This window comes from Ovis aries, chromosome 1 (genome assembly GCF_016772045.2).
Source record: "Ovis aries strain OAR_USU_Benz2616 breed Rambouillet chromosome 1, ARS-UI_Ramb_v3.0, whole genome shotgun sequence".
Taxonomy (NCBI): Eukaryota; Metazoa; Chordata; class Mammalia; order Artiodactyla; family Bovidae; genus Ovis; species Ovis aries.
Window position 1 is genome coordinate 11,176,739 of NC_056054.1, and position 19,102 is coordinate 11,195,840.

The following is a 19,102-nucleotide window of genomic DNA, read 5'->3' on the forward strand; positions in this document are numbered from 1 at the left end:
GGGTAATAACTCCTCATTCCCATTCCAGTGATTTTGCTTCATATCCTGTTCCTTAGACACCCTAGGAGAACCAGATTTTTCCACTCTGGTGTCATTGTAAGCAAGGACTTTGGCTTCCAAAGCAGTGGGGCAGGGGTCAAGGGGTGTGGATGACATGCTTGGCCTTCTGTGTGTTCACCACTAAGCAGGAAGATGATCTGAAAGTTAGCCTGGCCCACCTGGGACTGGCACTAACCTTTGCCAGCTCTGGCGTTGGCTGTAGGAAACCACGAGCCTTGAAAGCTCCCGAAGTTGCCTTCCTGTCTTCCCCTGAGAAGAATCCGTGGTGTTTCCTGAAACAAGCTAGGCCCCATTGGCCTGAAGAAAGGGTTTTTAAGCTCCTCCTCTCCCCTTGAAGGGACTACGGGGAGAATACACCTTCCAGGGAAAGCAGCAATAACTTTGTGCACACTGAGCCACCACCCACTCCACCCATCCAGGACCGTCTAAGAGCGGTTGCTGCCTGCTGGGGGCCCCACCCTGGTATGCTGTCGACTCCCATGCAGCTAAGAACCAGGAGAGGGTAAGCCAGGGACGGCTCTGTGCCAGTGGCGTGTCGGAGACTCAGCCAAGGCTAGGATAAGGAGGGGAGGTAGTTGGGCAGATAGCTTGTCGGGGAGCTGTGACCCCAGCACTGGCCAGAGGTCCTGGAGTCCTTACCCATAGTTTGGGGGCCGAACCTGCCGATCCGGGCCGCCCCCTCCCACACCCACTCCCTGCACCGGAGCCCAACCTATGGGCTTGCGTCTCCGCCTCCTTGGCTTCACAATCTCGCGGCTAGTCCCAACCTACCTGGACCCAGTACTCGGCTGCTAACGCTACCACACCATCCTCCCTGCTCGGCTCCGAAAGAAGCCCCGGAAGCCATGGGTATGTGCAGAGGGTTTGGGGTGGCTCTTCTGCCTGGAAATAGCATTAAAAGCCTACACCACTACTACGCTCTCTCGCTGTCCACACTGGGTCCGGGACTCGCGCCAGGGCCAGTCAGCCCCGACTGGGCTCTTCTGAACCGCGTGCCCGCGCCATCCTCCGCCCGCAGAGGTGCTGGTCCTAGCCGGTTATCGCGCGGAGAAGGAGGAAGAGCTGAACCTGGCGCCTGGTGACGTGATCCGGCAGGTGTGCAAGGGGCCCGCACGGGGCTGGATGCGTGGAGAGCTGGGAGGCCGCTGTGGCCTCTTCCCGGAGTCCCTGGTGCAGGTGAGGTAGAGCCGGAGGTCAGGCGGGGTTTCTCTGCGCGCTCCCCAGGGAGCTGAGAGCCCCTCTCTCGGTGCGCTCTTTCACAGGAGATCCCGGAGACTCTCCGCCGCTCGGGGGAGGCGCCGAGACCGCGCTGTGCGCGCCGCCAAGGTGAGCGCGGGTGCACGTGGATACGCGCGCGCGGAGCCCCAGCGCCCAGGTTGTCCCCAACTCGCCTTGAAGGGCGCGGCTCTGGGCGGGGCTGCGCGGCCACGGCGCGACCCGTGATTGGTTCTCAAGTACAATGCTCCGCCCTGGGGTGGGGCCTAGACTCAGGAAGGGTGCCAGCGCGTCCCGCTCCTCCCCCAGCTCCGCGGATTGGAGCGTGAGACTCAAGCTGCTTCACTCTCGACCGACACCAGGTTGCTCAGTCAAATTTCTGGGCCCCCGAAAATGGTGCAAGGCAAACTTCAACTACACTCCGGAGCAGGCGGACGAGCTGCAGTTGCAAGCTGGGGAGATTGTGGAAGTGATAAAGGAGGTGAGGGGATGAGGTGATGGATGAGAGGGGTTTGAGGGGAGACGATGGAATCTCTGAGTGAGGAGACGGGTGCCGTGAGGTTGTGGGTGATGGAATTGATGAGGGGCACAGAAATGGGAAAGTGAGGAGGCAAGGGAGGAGAGGGGTCATCTGGGAAGAATCGGGGTGAATCAGGGTTTAAGATTGCTAGGGAGGCCCTTGGGGCAGGACTAGATGCCCCTGCGTCCTCCCCACTTCCCAGATTGAGGACGGCTGGTGGCTGGGGAAGAAGAACGGGCAGCTGGGAGCCTTCCCATCCAACTTTGTGGAGTTGCTGGACAGTGGGCCCCCAAGTGAGACCTGGACCCTGTGACCCCGTGAACCCCTGTGACCAGACTACAATCTTCAGTGACCTGCCCCAGTGGCCTGAACCTGTGATCTGCACATCTTGCCCTATGACCCCTTTGACCTTTCCCATGACCTCAACTGCATTAGCACCCTCCCTAACCTCGCTATCCCCCACCAGGCCTTGGCAATCCAGACATCCCTTCAGTCATCCTTGGTCCCCAGCGGCCTCCCAAGGTAAAGTGGGTGGAGTGGGCAAAGTTGGTCAGTTTCTCTTAGGGGGTTGGAGGCTCAGCTTGGTCCTTCCCCTGCCCCCACTAGCTGAGCAGCCTGACCTATGACAGCCCTCCAGACTACCTGCAGACAGGTGAGCACCCCGCCAAAGGGTCCCTCAAAATCCTCTTCCCCAAGCCCCTGTGACTTGGGGGAGGGGGTGCCCAGGTAGGCTGATGGAGGAGGGAGCCTATGACTTGTGCAGGGAGGGGATTTGGCATCAGTGAACTGAACTCCCCTCAGTCTCCTACCCCGAGACCTACAGGGTCCTGTTTGACTACCATCCTGAGGCCCCAGACGAGTTGGCTCTTCGGAGGGGTGATGAGGTGAAAGTACTGAGGAAGGTGGGCAAGACACAGGGCGAGGGAGGGCACGGGGATGGGGGATGTTGAGAAGCGTGGGCTTAGGGAAGGAAGGAGCTTGGGGGTCTGGCTCATCTCCCCACGACCTCTTGCTCTCCCAGGTCACAGAGGATAAGGGCTGGTGGGAAGGAGAGTCTCAAGGCAGAAGAGGACTTTTCCCGGATAACTTTGTGCTCCCACCTCCCCCAGTGAGTACGGAGCCAGGGACTCTGGTGGCAAGGGGCAGGCCACTCTGGACAAAGCTGAGGGTGGTGGCACTCGCTGGACACAGCTGAGGGCCACCCACAAGCGAGAGTGGACCTAGAAGTGTGAGGGCTCCTCTTGTGCTTCTGACACTTTTTTCTGCTTAGATCAAGAAGCTGGTCCCACGGAAAGTGGTATCTCAGGAATCAGGTGGGTGCCGGGGAAGCCTGGGACTGGGGAGTGATTTCTGGGAGGCCCACCAGTCCAGGTGCTCACAGACACCCGTAGCTTCCCAGTGGTCCAGTGCACACCCTTAGGAGGTACCTCCCCATGGGTTAAAGGCCTGGTAGGAATGTCTGGTGGGTCTGTGTTAGGACTGTGTCACTTCGTGTGTGTTACTATGTTCCTGTTCCTCTGTCCTGAGCTATCATTCTCATCAATGACTGTGTTTACATTTGTTTCATTTTGTGAGGAAATGTATGGATCAGTATATCTGGGCCTTTGAGACTTTGTGTTCACGTATCTATCAAGTGAGTCAGAGAATAGCTCTGTTTATGTGTCAGTGTATCTGTGGGATGTGTCTTTATGTTTTAATGTCATGCACACAATCCAAAAATATACGTACGTATGTGTTTTATTTTTTTATTTTTATTTTTTTTTAATTTTAGTTTTTTATTTTTTAAATTTTAAAATCTTTAATTCTTACATGCATTCCCAAACATGAACCCCCCTCCCACCTCCCTCCCCATAACATCTTTCTGGGTCATCCCCATGCACCAGCCCCAAGCATGCTGCATCCTGCGTCAGACATAGACTGGCGATTCAATTCACATGATAGTATACATGTTAGAATGTCATTCTCCCAAATCATCCCACCCTCTCCCTCTCCCTCTGAGTCCAAAAGTCCGTTATACACATCTGTGTCTCTTTCCCTGTCTTGCATACAGGGTCGTCATTGCCATCTTCCTAAATTCCATATATATGTGTTAGTATACTGTACTGGTGTTTTTCTTTCTGGCTTACTTCACTCTGTATAATCGGCTCCAGTTTCATCCATCTCATCAGAACTGATTCAAATGAATTCTTTTTAACTGCTGAGTAATACTCCATTGTGTATATGTACCGTATGTGTTTTAAAACTTAACGAACACCCATGGCCGGTCACCCAAACCCAAGAACTAGAATTGCCGGTGGTTTGTGTATTCCTCTTTCCCTTCTGCTCCTCTCCCCACATCAGAGGTAACCAGTAACCACTATCCTGAATTTTGAATAATTCCCTGGAGTTTTTAGGTGTATTCATTTATGTTATATGCCTAAACGAGGTATCGTTTAATATAGTCTTATTTTGAGTTGTATAAAAATGGTATCATATGTTTATGGTTTTCTTGTTTCTAGTCAATATTATGTTTCTAAAATTCACATCCATGTTGTGTGTAGATGTAGTTTATTTATTTTTCTTTTCTTTTTAAATATTTACTTGGCCGCTCCAGGTCTTTGGTGAGGCACCCAGGACCTTCAGTCTTCTTGTGGCACTCAGGATCTTTTAGTTCCAGCATGCAAATTCTTAGTTGCAGCAGGTGGGATCTAGTTCCCTGATCAAGGATCGAACCTCGGCCCCCTGCTTTGGGAGAGTGGAGTCTTAGCCACGGGACCACTAGGGAAGTCCCCGTAGTTCATTTGTTTTGCTGTGTTGTTTACTATTCCTTGTAGGAATTACCGCAATTTGTGTATCTGGTCTATTCCTGGTTGGAGATTTTCACTGTTTATAGTTTTCACTCTTATGGTGCTGCTATAAACACTGTCTCCCAGCATACAGGTATATTGTTTCTCTAGAATATGCTAGATAGTGCTGCTAGATAGTATGGTATGTGAATATTCAGCTTTTACGAGGTAAAGTCACATTGGTGTTTCCAAAGGACTTGTACACTTCACTCCACCATTGGTGTATGAGAGCGTACTGATCCAAACCCTCTTAAATGCTTGCTATTATCAGATTTCATTATTTTTGTGAATCTGGCACAAAACAGCATCTCGTTGTGGCCTTCGTTTGTATTTCCCTGGTTAGTGATAGCTGTTGAGTTCGTTATATATTCTGATTATGGGATGCACATGTTATAGATAGTTTCAGTTTATGGCTTTTCTTTTTTTTAATGAATAGGAGTTGTAAATTAAAATAAGCTTTTTTGAAGTATAGGTGATTTACAATATTCTATTAGTTTCAGGGGTACAACATAGTGATTCAAAATTTTTACCTTTTACTCCATTTAAAGTTATTGTAAAATATTGGCTTTATTTTACAATAATAATAAATCCTTGAAGTGAAGTGAAGTGAAAGTCGCTCAGTCGTGTCCGACTCTGCAACGCCATGGGCTATACAGTCCATGGAATTCTCTAGGCCAGAATACTGGAGTGGGTAGCCTTTTCCTTCGCCAGGGGATCTTTCCCAACCCAGGGATTGAATGCAGGTCTCCCGCATTGCAGGCGGATTCTTTACCAGCTGAGCCAAGAGGGAAGCCCAAGAATACTGGAGTGGGTAGCCTATCCCTTCTCCAGCGGATTTTCCCGACCCAAGAATCGAACCAGGGTCTCCTGCATTGCAGGTGGATTGTTCACCAACTGAGCTATCAGGGAAGCCCAATAAATCCTTAAAGCTATTCAATAATAAATCCTTATAGCTTATTTATCTATATATCATTTTTTAAAAGTAGATTTCTCATATGATCTAATTTTTAAATTTTATGATCTAATCATATGAATGATCGATCTGTGATGTTTGTCTTTCTCTGTCTTCACTCAGCATGACAATCTCTAGGTCCATCCATGTTGCTGCAAATAGCATTATTTTGTTCTTTTTTTATGGTCGAGTAATATTCCATTGTATATATATACCACATCTTCTTATCCATTCCTCTGTAAATGGACATTTAGGTTGCTAGGAGTAATTTTAATACACACATATCAGTCTTATCTTTAATGATTAGTAGGTGTTTTTATTGTTTAAGAAATCCCTTCACGCCTGAAGTTCAGAAGGACAGTCATTTATATTTTCTTTAAAACTTGTAAAGGGTTGCTTTTCATTTTTAAGTGCTTTTGTCTATGTAGCATTGATTTTAGTGAGTGATCCAATTATACTTTTTTCCATATAGATTGTCACTTGTTCTAGCACTATGTATTATTTCTGCATGTGAGTTTTATTGTGTTTCTTTGAAAATTAGATATCCCTTTTCTTCCTGGGCTATAGAAATATATTGAATCTGTAAATCCTTAATACTTTTCCATGAAGACAGTCAATTTCATCTGTGAGTAATGACAGTTTGGCTCTATCTTTTCACTTCTTACAACCTTTTAAATTTCATTTTCTTATTTTACTTTAGTGGCTAGGATTGTAATACAATATTGAATAGAAATAGTAATACTGAATATCATTTCTGTGTTCCTGATTATAAATGAAATGCTTCAAACTTTTTCCCTTTCACAATGATATTTGATGCTTAGATCTTTTGTAAGTGTGTTTTTGTCTGATTAAGGAAGATCCTTTCTATTTCTTTTACTTGGACGTTTTATCAAAAGTGGGTATCAAATTTTCCATTGTTTATGTGAATTATTTGAAATGATTAAATGGGTTTTCTTCTTTAATTTGTCAATATAAAGATATTTGTAGGATTTTCTAATACCAAGTCACCCTTATATTCCAGGGATGAATTCATATTGGTCATGGTTTATTATTTTTTTATGTGCTATTGGGATACCATCTCAGTTTTTTTTTTTTCCCCTTCAGATTTTTGCATTTATTTTTTACTGCCTTCATCTGATCATCAATACTATACTGGCCCCTGAATGAGTTAAGAAATATACTTTTTAAAACCAATTAATTCTTTATTTTGGGGTCTTCATAGCAGCACATGGGCCCTTCGTTGCTGTGGGGGGGGTTTTCTAGTTGTGGCGAGCAAGGGCTACTCTCTAGATGTGGTGTATGGCCTTCTCATTGCAGTGGCTTCTCTTGCTGCAGAGGTCAGGCTCAGTAGCTGTGGCACACGGGCCTAGTTGTCTCCCAGCATGTGGGATCTTCCCAGGCCAGGACTTGAACCCTGCATGTCCCCTGCATCAGCAGGCAGATTCTTAATCACTGGCCCACAGGGGAAATCCCAAGGAATATACTTTTTGGTTTTTTTTGTCATATCTTTAAATATCTTTTAGATCTTACATAAGATGGGAATCATCTTTCTTTGAAAGCTGATAAAATTTGCCTGTAGATTCATCTGGTCCTGTTTTCTTCTGTTATGGGAAAATTTTAAACTACTTTAGTTTTTTTTGTAGTTATAAGCAAGTCTGGCTTCTGGCTAAAATTCTTTGTTTCTTTTTCTTCCCTGCCCCACCCTCTGGCTTCACGGAACACTTTCAGAAGCTGGAAGCCCACAGCCAGGAGCTGACCCGGCCGAGTCCCCGTGGCGGGTCTGGGGGAGGGGTCTTTCCCTGCTTCCTCTCAGCTGCCGGCGGCCTCTGGGTTGTGGGTACGTGGCTCTGCTCTCTGTCTTGGTCTTCACAAGGTCTTCTGCCCTGTGTGTGCCTGTCCCGATTTCCCTCCTCTGAGAAGGATACCAGTCACTGGGTTAGGGTCCACGCTAACCTGGTATGACCTCCTCATGACTTTATTACATCTACAAAGACCCCTTTACAACTGTTCTCAGAGGGAGAAGAAACCTCAGTCCTTAGGAGATGCACACAACTAGCCTTCTGGCTCCTGCTTCCTGGGTAACAATGATTGACCAAAAACCTCATGAAAATTCTTGAATAGGTTCTAGTGAGTTATATGTTCAAATTATCCATTTAATCAACATTTTCTAATCATTTATATATGTTTTCCATAATATTCTCTTATAATCTTTTTAATCTCATCTGCATCCGTAGTTACGTCTTTTCTTCATTTCTAATAGTGTTTATTTTTTCCTCTCTCTTTTCTTATTCAATCTGTTAGTATATTCTTATTCAGTCTCCTGTTAAAATATTCAAATACTTAAAAAAAATTCTAACCATTTTTAAGTGTACAATAGTGTTAACCATATGCACATTGTTTTACAAAAGATCTCTAGAAATTACCTTTGTTTTTTAACTCTAGTTTGCAATTCTTTTTCTTTGGTGATATATTGATGAGTTTAGACTATATTAATCATAATTATTTTAAAAGATTTTTCAATTCTTTTCTTTTTTCATGTTTCACTTTTTTCATTTTTCTGAAATTTGTACTTTATATTTATTATTTTAGTGATTGCTCTTGAAATTTACCAGATATATTTAACTTTACAAGTCTGAATTCAGTCTTAATCTTTCTCCTGAACAAAACCTCCAACTATTGTTTTTAAATTATTTCTCCTTTCAATTCTGTGTTTTTTTTTTAATATATATTTTAAGCTTTGTTTTTAGGGAATATACATTTGTAATTATTATCCCTTCCTGATGTATTCACCTGCTTATATTATAACCTCTCCCTCTTTGTCTTCAGTAATTTTTCTTGTCTCAAAGCTAGTTCTGTCTGATATTAACATTTTGGTACTATTATGGTTACTATTCATGTGATATATCTTTCTCCAGTCTTTTCTGTCAACCTATTTGTGTCTTTGAATCTGTTGTCCACAGTATGTAGTTGGATCTTGTTTTTTTAATTCAGTCTGACATTCTCTGCCTTTAAATTGGGGTGTTTAGGTCAGGAGTTAGCAAAATATGGTTTATGGGCCAAATCTAGCCTGTCATATTTTTGGGGGAACAGGGGTGAACAGCTTTACTGAGATAAAATCATGTACAGTTCACTGGTGTTTAGTATAGTCATAGTTGTGCGACATCACACAATCAATTTTAGAACATTTTCATCACCCACTGTACTTTAAAAGAAGTTATGCATATATTTGATTGTGTCGGGTCTTGGCTGTGGGATGCAGGATCTTCAATCTTTGTTGAGGCATGCGGACCTTTAGTTACACCCACAACTCTTAATTGTGACATGTGGGATCTTCTTCCATGACCAGAGATCAAACCCAAGCTCCTTTTATTGGGTGTGCAGAGTCTTAACCCTTGGACCACAAGGGAGGTTCCACTCGCTATACTGTTTAGCCATTATCCCACCAGTTTCCCCATTCTCCCCTCCCCATCCCAAGACAACCACTAATCTTTGTCTTGATAGATCTGCCTACATTTCATATACATGATATCATATAATATATGGTCTTTCTAATGGGCTTCTTTCACCTAGAATAATATTTTCAAGTTTCATCCATTCTGTAGTATGTATATAGTTCATTCCTTTTTATTGCCTAATAATATTCTTTTTAAAAAAATACTTATTTATTTTTTGGCTGCCCAAGGTCTTAGTTATGGCACACAGGATACTTTAGTTGCAGCATGGGGGATCTAGTTCCCTGACCAGGGATCAAACCTGGGTGCCTGTACTGGCAGGTGGATTCTTATCCACTCTGCCACCAGGGAAGTCCCGGCTATGAACTTTTGTGTACAATATTTTATGTGGATATGCTTCCATTTCTCTTGGGTATATACCAATGAAACCAATTCTTCCAGGGGAAGATCCCCTGGAGAAGGGAATGGCAACCTACTCCAGTATTCTTGCCTGGAGAATTCCATGGACAGAGGAGCCTGGTCAGCTACAGTCCATGGAGTCACAAAGAGTTGGACACAACTGAGCAACTAACAGACACACTCACACACACACGATCTATTTTTGAGAAGAACTGGCAGGCTGTTTTCCAAAGTGACTGTACCATTTTATATTCCTGCTAATAGTGTATGAGGGCTCCAGTTTCTCCACATTCATACCAATACTTGTTATTATCTGTCTTTTGATTGTAACCATCTTAGTGGATGTGAAATGCTATCTCATTGTGGTCTTGCTTTGCATTTCTCTGAAAGCTAATGATGTGGAGTATCTTTTCCTGTTTATTGGCTACATGTATACCGTCTTTTGAAGAAATGGTCCTTTGCCCAATTTTTAGTTGGGTTGGCTTTTTACTATTGAATTGTGGGAGTTTTTTATATTTTCTAGGTAAAAGTCCCTGATCATGTATGATTTGCAAGTATTTCCCCCCATTCTTTGGGTTGGCTTTTCACTTTCTTGATGGTGTTCTTTGATGCACAAAAGTTTAAAATTTTTATGAAGTCACACCCACCCATTTTTTCTTTCGTTGCTGTGTTTTGGGTGTCATAGCAGTGAAACCAAAGCCAAATCCAAAATTGCGCACCATATTGATTGAGTTCCCTTCAACCGTGGCAGTGAAGCTGCTGACCCTTCTCTGTCCCACCCTGTAGAACTGCCATGTGGACCAAGGCAGCAAGGACTAGGGGGAGGAAGGGAGCAGGCAAGAACACCATCAGGCACAAGTACTGCTCAGATTACTTTACACCTTTGGTCAGTATCCAAGTGCTGAAATGGTGGTTTGTCACTTTTAATCCAGCTTCAGAGTTGCTGTGTGGGGAGAGGGTTTACCTACCACCTACCTCACTCAGCCATAGTCAAACCCTGCTTCTGTTACCGATTCCTTTTAACACTGCTTTCAAATTTTCACTCCTTGTCTCATTCTACTTCTGGTTTACTAATTCTCTCTCTAGCTTTTATCTAGGTTTAATCTGCTGTTTAACCTATACGTTGCATTTTATTTCACAAATACTAACTCATTCCTTTTAACATTGTTTTCAAATCTTCCCTCCTTGCCTCATTCTACTTCTAGTTACTAATTCTCTCTCTAGTTTTTATCTAGGTTTGATATGCTGTTGAACCTAAACACTGCATTTTATTTCACAAATGCCATTTTTCATCTCTAGTAGTTCAGAACTCTTTTTTTCTCTCCCCAAAAAATCTGCTTGTTTATGCCTCATGGCCCTTTTGTTGCATGCTCTTCCTTTATTTCTTCAGATATATTATGCATGACTGCGCTGTTCCCTTCCTGACACTTCCAGTATCTGCTGTGTGTTGCGTTTGCTGGGTCCTGCTCTCAGTGGTCTGCCCCCTCGTGTGTTTCAGGATCTTTGTATACCATCCCCATCTGTGGGAGTCTGGCATGCCTCCGTAGGGAAAACACTTCCAGAGAGGACTTGCTTTTACTCCTGCCAGCAGCCAGAGGGCACCAACCAGCAGCGACCACTGCAGTCCTCCGGAAGAAGGTGGTGCTAGATTCTCACTGCTCTGTAGCTACCGCGCTGTGGGCCTGTGATGAGCCAGGGGAGCCATACCTGGGCCACCTGCTCCTCCTCACAGTTCCCAGGCTCCGTAGCCACAAAGTAGGGCTGCCCTCTCACTTCCTTTCTGGCCCCAGTTCCTCCCTTCCTTGTGGATTTCTCCTACCTCTATGCCCAGTGGTACCTTAAAATGGTATCCAAAAGCAGGATATAATTGCTGTCTAGTGGGAGGGTCCCACAGAACACCTAAGGAGCCACACCACAAGAAGCTGGAGTCAAGATTAACATTTCCTGAGCATTTGACTGTAAGCAAGCACCACTAAGCACCTCACGGGTTAAGTCACTCAGACCTCACAGAACCCTTCAGGATGGGTATTCTTGTTATCCATGTTTCATGGGTGAGGACACAGGGCACAGAAAGGTTAAGTTACCGGCCAGGTTCCCACCCATCTGGCAAGTAATAGAGCAGGAATTCCAAGCCTGCTGTCTGGCTGTAGGAGCCATGCTCTCGCCCACTGCGCCCATAATTGGGGGATTCTGTTTGTATCTGGGTGTGATACCGTGTGTGTAAGTCAGCTTCAGCATGCCTGCCTGTGCCTGGGTGGCTGTTTCTGTAGCTGTGGAGGTGAAAGTCACTTGTGCGACTGCCTTCAGATGCTCACTGATGTCACCTTCTCCTTGTGGCCTTCCCTGATCAGCCCATTTAAAATTATACACCCCTCCCTGCTTATTCTTCCTCAGTACGACTAATAAATCTCTGGCGTGCGTGCTAAGTTGCTTCAGTTGTGTCCAGCTCTTTGCAGCCTTATGGGCTATAGCCCACCAGGCTCCTCTGTCCATGGGCTTCTCCAGGCAAGGATACTGGAGCCCTCCTCCAGGGGATCTTTCAGACCCAGGGATCAAACCTGTGTTTCTTTCATCTGCAATGGCAGGTGGGTTCTTTACCATTAATGCCTGCTGGGAAGCCCAATAACTATCTAATGCACTACATAGTTTTTTTTTAAAATACTGATTTGTTTGGCTGTATCCGGTCTTAGTTGCGGCATGTGAGATCTTCCTTTTGTCATGTGAGATCTTTCGTTGCAGCACACGGGTTCCAGAGCACAGGCTCAGTCGTTGTGGCGTGCAGGCTTAGTTGCTCTGCACCATGTGGGATCTTAGTTCCTTGACCAGGGATCGAACCTGTGTCCCCTGCATTGCAAGGCGGATTCTTAAGCACTGGACCGCCAGGGAAGTCCCCATAGTTTACTGCTTTTGTGTCGGTTTCTCCAGTAGAACACGGACCCTCTCTGGCTGCTGTGGGGCAAGCACACCGTAGGCAGGGTGGGTGTAGCCCAGGCCCAGGTTGGGGGCTGCTGCAGTAGTTCCTGTGAAGATGGTGTGGCTTGATCTAGAGAGCTTAGTCATGGAGGTGAGGATGTGTGGCTGCATTCAGGATGTGTTCAGAACAGACAGGACTTACTGATGATTTGTGCATGCGGCATAAAGGAATAGAGGTGTCAAGGAGGACGCCTCACTTTGTCATCTGAGTGGGTGAGTGGGTGAGATGGGGAACACTGGGAAAGGGCCAGATTCCGAGGACAAGGAGGTTGAGAAGCCAGAGGTTAGCTCTGCTAAGTGGAAATACTGCGAGGGCCATCAGGTATGAATCTGGAGTCCAGGGAAGAGGAAGGGACTAGAGATGAAAATCTGGCAGTCGTTGACTTATTGATGATAATTAGACTCATAAGACTGGATGAGGTCTCTTAGGGAGTAGACATGATAGAGAAGACAGAGGAGGGAGTGTGGACTGGAAGCGAGGTGGTTGTTGCTGTGGTCCAGGAAGCAGAAGAGTCTGAACCAGCCGTGGGCACTAAGCTGAGTACACGACAGACAAGTGTAGATTAAAAATCAGCGGGATTTAGAGCCGTCTCCCCACAAAGCCTCCCTGACAACTCTGTGGTCAGTGTCCCCAGAGCTCCCAGCAGCCGGTCAAATATGATTCCTCTCCTGTCACTAGTCCCTGGGCACAGCATCGGACAGGGTCAATGACTCCGAGATGAAAGGAATGAGTGAGTGAACAAACATCCCTCTCCCCTCCCAGCTCCCATTAAGGAATCCAAAAAGATGGTGCCCAAAACAGTCCTCCCTACAGTCAAGAAGCTGGTGACAGCTCCCACTGAACCCAGCAAAACCAAGTAAGGAGCGGGGTATGGTGGAAGGAGGGTGCAAAAGAAATGCTGCTCCCTGCCCCCAGCCCCAGGTCTGATGGGGACATGTTTCAGGCCATCTTGGACACCCAGCGGAGACGGTCAGAAGCGCCCCTCCCGAAACTCCAGTAAGTCTCATTGCCTCCCTGCAGTGGGGTGAGCCCTGCGGTGGTTGTGCTAAAGGGACAGTGATGGGGAGCGGCTTGGGTCCAAGTAGGCCTGGATTCCTGAGGGTCTGCTCTCATAGGCTCCAACAGCAGTTTCCAGCCTGGCAGAAAGGGATCCAAGACGCAGGCTTCCCAGAAACGCCCTGCAGCCAGTCAGGTGAGGGGCACGAGACCTGGGAGAGCAGGGATCCTAGACAGAGGCTGGTTCCCAGGGTGTGGCCTCTGCAGATGAAGGATCCCAGGCTGAGGGGAAACAGACTCAGACCATCAAGGCCCATCCCTTGGCTGAGTCCACACCCCCATCACTACAGGATGAAAAGCAGAGCCGCCTTACAAAGGGCCCTCGTGTGAATAAAACCCCAGTTCTGAACAAGACCACCAGCCCAGAGAAGACACCAACTCTGGATAGGGCCCCCAGACCAGAGAAGACCCCACCTCCAGATAAGACCCCTAGTCCAGAGAAGACTCTGTCTCCAGATAAGTCCCCGAACCCAGAGAAGAGCCCACCTTCAGAAAAGACCCCCACTCCAGAAGAAACCCCAACTTCAGAGAAGATCCCTACCCTAGAGGAGACCCCAACCCTGGAGGACAAGGCCCCCAGTCCAGACAGGGTCCTTTCTGTGCATGAGGCCCGGGTCCCAGAAGTCCTACTTAAAGATGAGGCCGCTGGTCTAAAGATGGCCGCTCCGGGGGATGAGGCCCCCACCCTAGGAAAGGTCTTGACCCCGGAGCCTGTGCTCTCTGAAGAAGCCTCCGCCGGAGACAACACTCAGCTCCATCACTTCTCTCCGGAAGAAGACGCCCCGCCAAACGCCAGGTCTCTTGAGGCCAGTGAGGCTCAATCCCAAGAGGAGGTGCACACGCCAGAGGAGCCCCCCCTCGGCCTGGTGAAACAGCCCCTGGAGAGGAGGGCCAGCTCCCTTCTCCAGTCCGAGTCCAACACCAAGTCAGGGTCCGCGCCTGGCCTTGAGAAGGCCCACCCTCAGGAAGAGGTGACAACCCTCCTGGAGGAGGCACCAGCGAAGGCTGAGACTACCCCCAGAGAGGAGGAGTCTCCCAAAGAAGGGGTGCCCTCCAAAAAGGTAACCCCTGCTCAGAAAAATGCGGAGCCCCAAACGCCCCCCATCCTGCACTCCTCGACCCCGCCAAATCTCACAGACCGCAGAAGTGACGGAGACGACATTTTGAGGATAAAGGACCAGGTGGAGGCTTTAAGGAGGTCCCTGGAGCAGATGGGGGTGCAGCTGGAGTAAGTGGGGAGAGGTGCAGGGAGGCGAGGGGTGCGGGCTCTAGGCTTGCCCGGCCCACCCCTTCCCCTGGGTCTCCCCGCGTCCGCAGAAAGAAGCTGACTGACATCTGGGAGGAGGTGAAGAACGAGAGGGAGAAGCGCCTACTGCTGGAGGTGGGTGGGGTGCGAGGCGGGAGGCGGCGGGGGGGGGGGGGGCGGGGGGTGGCGGCTGGCCCTCCCCTGACGCCCTCTTCCCACTAGGTTCAGATGAAGCAGAGGGACCGGGGCTCCGTCCACGCGCAGACGCAGACGCACTAAGGGTGGGCCCGGGAGGGACTGCGGCGGGACCTGGAGCGAAGTCAGGCTCCGGCCACCCACGTCCTTGCACACGTCTTCGGAAAACGCCGGAAAGTAAACTCTGCTGTGTACGCGCGCCACGCCTCCCTGGTCTGTGCGGGGCGGGGCCTGCGCGGTGGGGCGGGCGCTCCCGCTCGCGTTCTTCTCCGCCGTCCGCATTCCTGGCAGTAGCTCGCGGGCACATCTGGCCAACATGTGGCTCCCATTACGGTTCCCAAGGCCTGCGCACGGCTATTTTTATCCACCGGATGGCGGGGGGAGGGTGTCTCCTACGGACGCGTCCCCCCCCCCCCCCCCCCCAACGCTGGAGAAATGGCAGGCAGTAGGGGCCCTGGAGGGTTCGGGGATCTGCCCGCGGGCTGGATTCCGAAATCCAGCTGTGCGCCACGGGAGGGGCCGGCCTGCTCTCCAGCCCAGACCCCTCCCAACTGGTCTCACTGCCTTTTCAGAGGGACTCATAGGAATGCAGTGACGGACACGAACTCCATGGCCCAGCTCAGGCACACTTGGTTACACTGGGGGGTAATAGCGCCTTACCGTCAAGGTCAGGGTCCCGAGGCCTTGTGTGCATGAGTGTCTGTGTGATTGAAATGATGCATAAACCCAGGGCATTTGTAGAGACAGGGGCAACCTGTACCCAGGCGTTTCCGGGTAAGGAATGCACTTTAAGGAATGCAGTTGATTTGTGTGCGTGTCTGTGGGTGCAGCAGGCGTGTGTTTTTGCCATGTGTGATCTGAATGCAAGTATGTGTGCCGAGGTGTGAGTTGCATGGAAGGAAGTGGGCTGCCTGGTAGAGGGATTTCAACCCTAGGTACCCCGACATGGCAAGAGCCTGGGGGTTACTAGAAGCAGAAGGAGACTGAGTCACTGAGAATGCAGCTTTCATTGGTCACGTCACCTCTTAACCGTCCCCCAGAGAGGGGATGGGGACCCTGCGTCCTACCCTACCCCCAGGGCTTTCTGGCTGGACTAGGGAAGGGTGTCTCTCAGAGGGCCAGAATCCAGGCCCGATAGCACCAGGGGAGCCGTGGGGGCGGGGCCTCCATAGCACCGTGGGCAGGGGGCAAGTCCAAAGGTCCTGGGGCAGCTCTGAGCCCCTACGCATGTCCTGGACGCTGAGCACCTTGCAGCACAAGTGGGCAGGTCAGTAATAGTGCATGCGGCCCAGGGTGCCCGTGCTCGTAGGGCTGGGCCCCAGCGTGCCGGTGCCCAGCAGGTCAGGCTGTCCGGTGCGCCAGATCTCTCGCAGAATCCGTTCCCGTTCCTCCAGCCGCTGTGCCCGCTCCAGCTCCTCCGCGGAAGTGAAGACGTTGACGCTCAGGGGCCCGTCGGGCTCCGCGGACAGCTCGGGGCCCGGCAGCGTGTCGTCGGGGCCCAGCCGCGTCACCGTGTCCTCCTCGTCGTCGTCGTCCTCCTCGTCCTCCTCGGCCTCCAGGGTGCTGCTGCGGGGGTCCCGGCGCGGGGCGGGGCCGCGGGGCCGCGGGCGGGGTGCACAGGAGATGCTGATGACTAGCAGGCACAGGGTGAGGAGCAGCCCAAAGCAGACGCCCAGCACGAAGTAGAGGCCAAAGCTCTCAGGGTTAGCTGGGGGTCAGAGGGCAGAAGTCATGGAGGGGGCCTGATGCGCAGGGGTCATCCCATCTCGAAAAGACTCCAGGTTCTAAGTTTGGAGGGGGCAAAGACAGCACCCCCTATTTGAAAGACCTTAGTAGCCGCCATTGGGCAGTCGGGGGAGTGAGGATAGCGGTGGGTGGGAATAGGTAACTGGCTAAGCGGGGGGGTGGGGTGGGGGGGTTATAGTCAGTGGCGGGGAGGAGGGGAAGGGAGGGGTGGAGGGGGGCCTGATGGGGCGGGGAGGGGTCCGTGTCCCAGGGTCTGCCCTCACCGCGGATGTGCGCGTAGGCCGCCAGGCTGTTGCTGAGCAACTCCATGTCCCTTCGAGGGGCATCCATGCTTCTCTGGGGGCGCAGCTCCCCTGTCAGCCTGCGAGGTCAGCAAGGTCAGATCCTTCGCCCTCTCTAGAGCCGACCCTGTCCCCGCTTCCTCCTCGGGGCAGCTCCGCTCCCTGGAAGGGCAGCCCCAGCCAGGTTCCACCCTGGAGAGAGCGGCTTCCTAACTTCCTTGCAGACTTGGGCCCTGGCTGGGTGGGGGTGGGGGGTGTCCTTCCCCCGGGCGCGGACGCCCCAACAAGCTGAGGGACCGGGGAGTGAGCCGCAGGAGGCTCCGCCCCCTAGTGGGGTCCCCAAAAGAAGGCTGCTTTCGCCGTCCGCGAAGCGCGATGGAGGAGGGAGACGCGGGCGCCTTCCCACTCCCTGGGCGGGCTCCGAGAAGGAAAGCCGCCTCCCTCTTCCATCCCGCCCGCCCCGTGGGGATCCCCCGGCCCGGAGGCCGGGGCTCACTCACCGTCAGCGTCCCGCTTCCCTGCTGCCCGGCCCCGGCGCGTCCGGCGGCCGCAGACACCCGGGGCCCGGCCGCTCCCGCCCCGTCCGGTCCCGGCCGCCCGCCCGCCTGTCCGCCCGGCTCGGCTCCCAGGCCGCAGCAGCGCGGGCCGGACTCAGGCTGATGGATCGGCCGGCGGAAAGTTCCCTCCGAGGAAAGAGGAGGGAAGGGACGGGACGGGGCGGGGCGGGGCGGGGGAGGCGGGGAGGAAAAGGGCCGGGAGAGGAAGGGGAGAGGAGGGTGAAGTGAGGGGGCGGCCTGAGGGGCCGTCTGCTCCCCCACAGGAAACCGCTGGGGAGGCGGGTTGCAGGGACCCGCCCCCAGGCTGCTAATAACAATAATGAGGATGGGGTTCTGCCGAGGCAATGAGCTAAATCTTTTACAATATATGTATATATTTCATTTAATCTTAACCCTGTAACGTGGGGACCATTATCCCCGCTTGAGGAATAAGTCAGCTGAGTCATGGAGAGACTGAATAGCTTTACCCCAACGGTCAGGATTTGAACCCACAGTTCTCTGACCCCGGGCTCTTAACCCCTTCCCTAAACCTTGCTCTTCCTCCCCGGAGGCCCCCTCACTCAGGGGAGGCTGCCCCTTTTCCCAGTTCAGATGCCAGACCTCTCCCAGACGCTCTGCCGCAGTGTCCAGGGCTGGGGCCCTCCACCCCTCCTCTCAGCGCCCCCTCCACGAGTGTGTCCAGCTGGCCCAGCTCTGGTCGTGCAGGGTTAATGAATGTTGGACTACGGCTTCAAGCCAGACCCAGGCCAGCCTTGCAGAGCCCAGCCCAGGGCTTCTGCTGGCCCCTGTGCCCTTCTGCCACCAGAGCACAGGGCAGAGGTGTGTTTGGCTCTGGGCTAAACCTGCTGGGGCATGTGCGTGCATTTCCACCCAGGCTCAGGGCTTGTGCCTGCAACATGTGTGATCAGCATGCGGCCAGGTCTTCTTCCTTCCCAGACCCCCCCTTTTGGGCCCCCCTTCCTGCGCTGGGCCTGGGGTGAGGGGGAGGCCTTCTTGGCAGGAGCCTTAGAGAGGAGGAGGGAAGGAAGGGGGGAGAGGAAATTGCAGACATAGCTGAAGGCACAGCCTGAGGCCTTGGGGCCAGTGACCCCCCTTTCTGTCCAGGCTGGAGACCCTCGCTCCCAGTCCTGAGTCTGGGTTCAAGCAGAGGGCAGATCTCGTTGGGAAAAGAACTAGGATGACTACCGTGGGGAAGGGAAAGGGGCTTTTGGTGTCTCTGTGACTGTTTAGTCTGTTCTATGAGTGTGTGGGGGGGATGTCTGCCCATGTTTGTATATTTGTGTCTATTTTCGTATTGTATCTGGGTGAGCACTTTTGTGGGGTTGAGTGTGTATCAGTCCATTCAGCCGCTGGTCCACAAACGCTAATTGGTCTGCTTAGCACTTCCTAATAATGGGGTTCAGCAGTAAACAGCAGGGATGCAAATCTTGGCTCTCTTGGAGCTGCCACTAAGGTGGAGAGACAATATGCGGGGAAGATGGTCCTGGGTGCTGCTGAGTGCTCAGAGGGCGATGGAGTGGGGCGGTGTGGTGAAGAACACCTGGGGCAGCTCTCGCACGTGACATGGGGAGAGGCTTGAATCCTGAAGAAGGGGCAGCTGAGCTGAGATCTGCAGGAGGGTGTC

At 50.9% G+C, this 19,102-nt stretch overlaps 2 protein-coding genes across 8 annotated transcripts; one reads left to right on the forward strand and one right to left on the reverse strand.

The window, feature by feature from the left end:
* Positions 1–839: 839 nt before the first annotated feature.
* SH3D21 (SH3 domain containing 21) lies at positions 840–15,093 on the forward strand. 7 transcript variants are annotated; one of them, XM_027967908.2, is made up of 16 exons: positions 840–909; positions 1,079–1,236; positions 1,323–1,386; positions 1,638–1,756; positions 1,998–2,088; positions 2,262–2,317; positions 2,402–2,447; positions 2,597–2,697; positions 2,817–2,903; positions 3,066–3,108; positions 13,160–13,253; positions 13,341–13,393; positions 13,513–13,589; positions 13,744–14,681; positions 14,771–14,834; positions 14,922–15,093. In XM_027967908.2, exons 1-16 carry the CDS (start codon positions 906–908, stop codon positions 14,976–14,978), a joined length of 2,052 nt encoding a protein of 683 aa, XP_027823709.2. In that variant the 5' UTR covers positions 840–905; the 3' UTR covers positions 14,979–15,093. The 7 variants fall into 7 exon arrangements, with proteins under 7 accessions (XP_027823709.2, XP_042101520.1, XP_060250771.1 ...); XM_042245586.1 differs by having other exon boundaries at positions 2,597–2,679; XM_060394788.1 differs by lacking the exon at positions 13,513–13,589 and having other exon boundaries at positions 14,180–14,681.
* Positions 15,094–15,882: 789 nt separating this feature from the next.
* Positions 15,883–17,608, reverse strand: EVA1B (eva-1 homolog B). Its single transcript, XM_027967913.2, has 3 exons — positions 17,422–17,608; positions 16,904–17,001; positions 15,883–16,602 (listed from the first exon to the last, which is right to left on the reverse strand). Exons 2-3 carry the CDS (start codon positions 16,968–16,970, stop codon positions 16,163–16,165), a joined length of 507 nt encoding a protein of 168 aa, XP_027823714.2. The 5' UTR covers positions 16,971–17,001; positions 17,422–17,608; the 3' UTR covers positions 15,883–16,162.
* Positions 17,609–19,102: the final 1,494 nt, after the last annotated feature.

Excerpts from the sequence above, each read along its gene's own strand:
- SH3D21 (XM_027967908.2), top strand. Across the intron at positions 2,904-3,065 it reads TTGTGCTCCCACCTCCCCCA|ATCAAGAAGCTGGTCCCACG; the intron begins GTGAGTACGGAG and ends TTTTCTGCTTAG. Across the intron at positions 14,835-14,921 it reads AGAAGCGCCTACTGCTGGAG|GTTCAGATGAAGCAGAGGGA; the intron begins GTGGGTGGGGTG and ends TCTTCCCACTAG.
- EVA1B (XM_027967913.2), bottom strand. The coding sequence starts at position 16,970 with ATGGATGCCCCTCGAAGGGACATGGAGTTGCTCAGCAACAGCCTGGCG. Across the intron at positions 16,603-16,903 it reads GGCCTACGCGCACATCCGCG|CTAACCCTGAGAGCTTTGGC; the intron begins GTGAGGGCAGAC and ends TCTGACCCCCAG.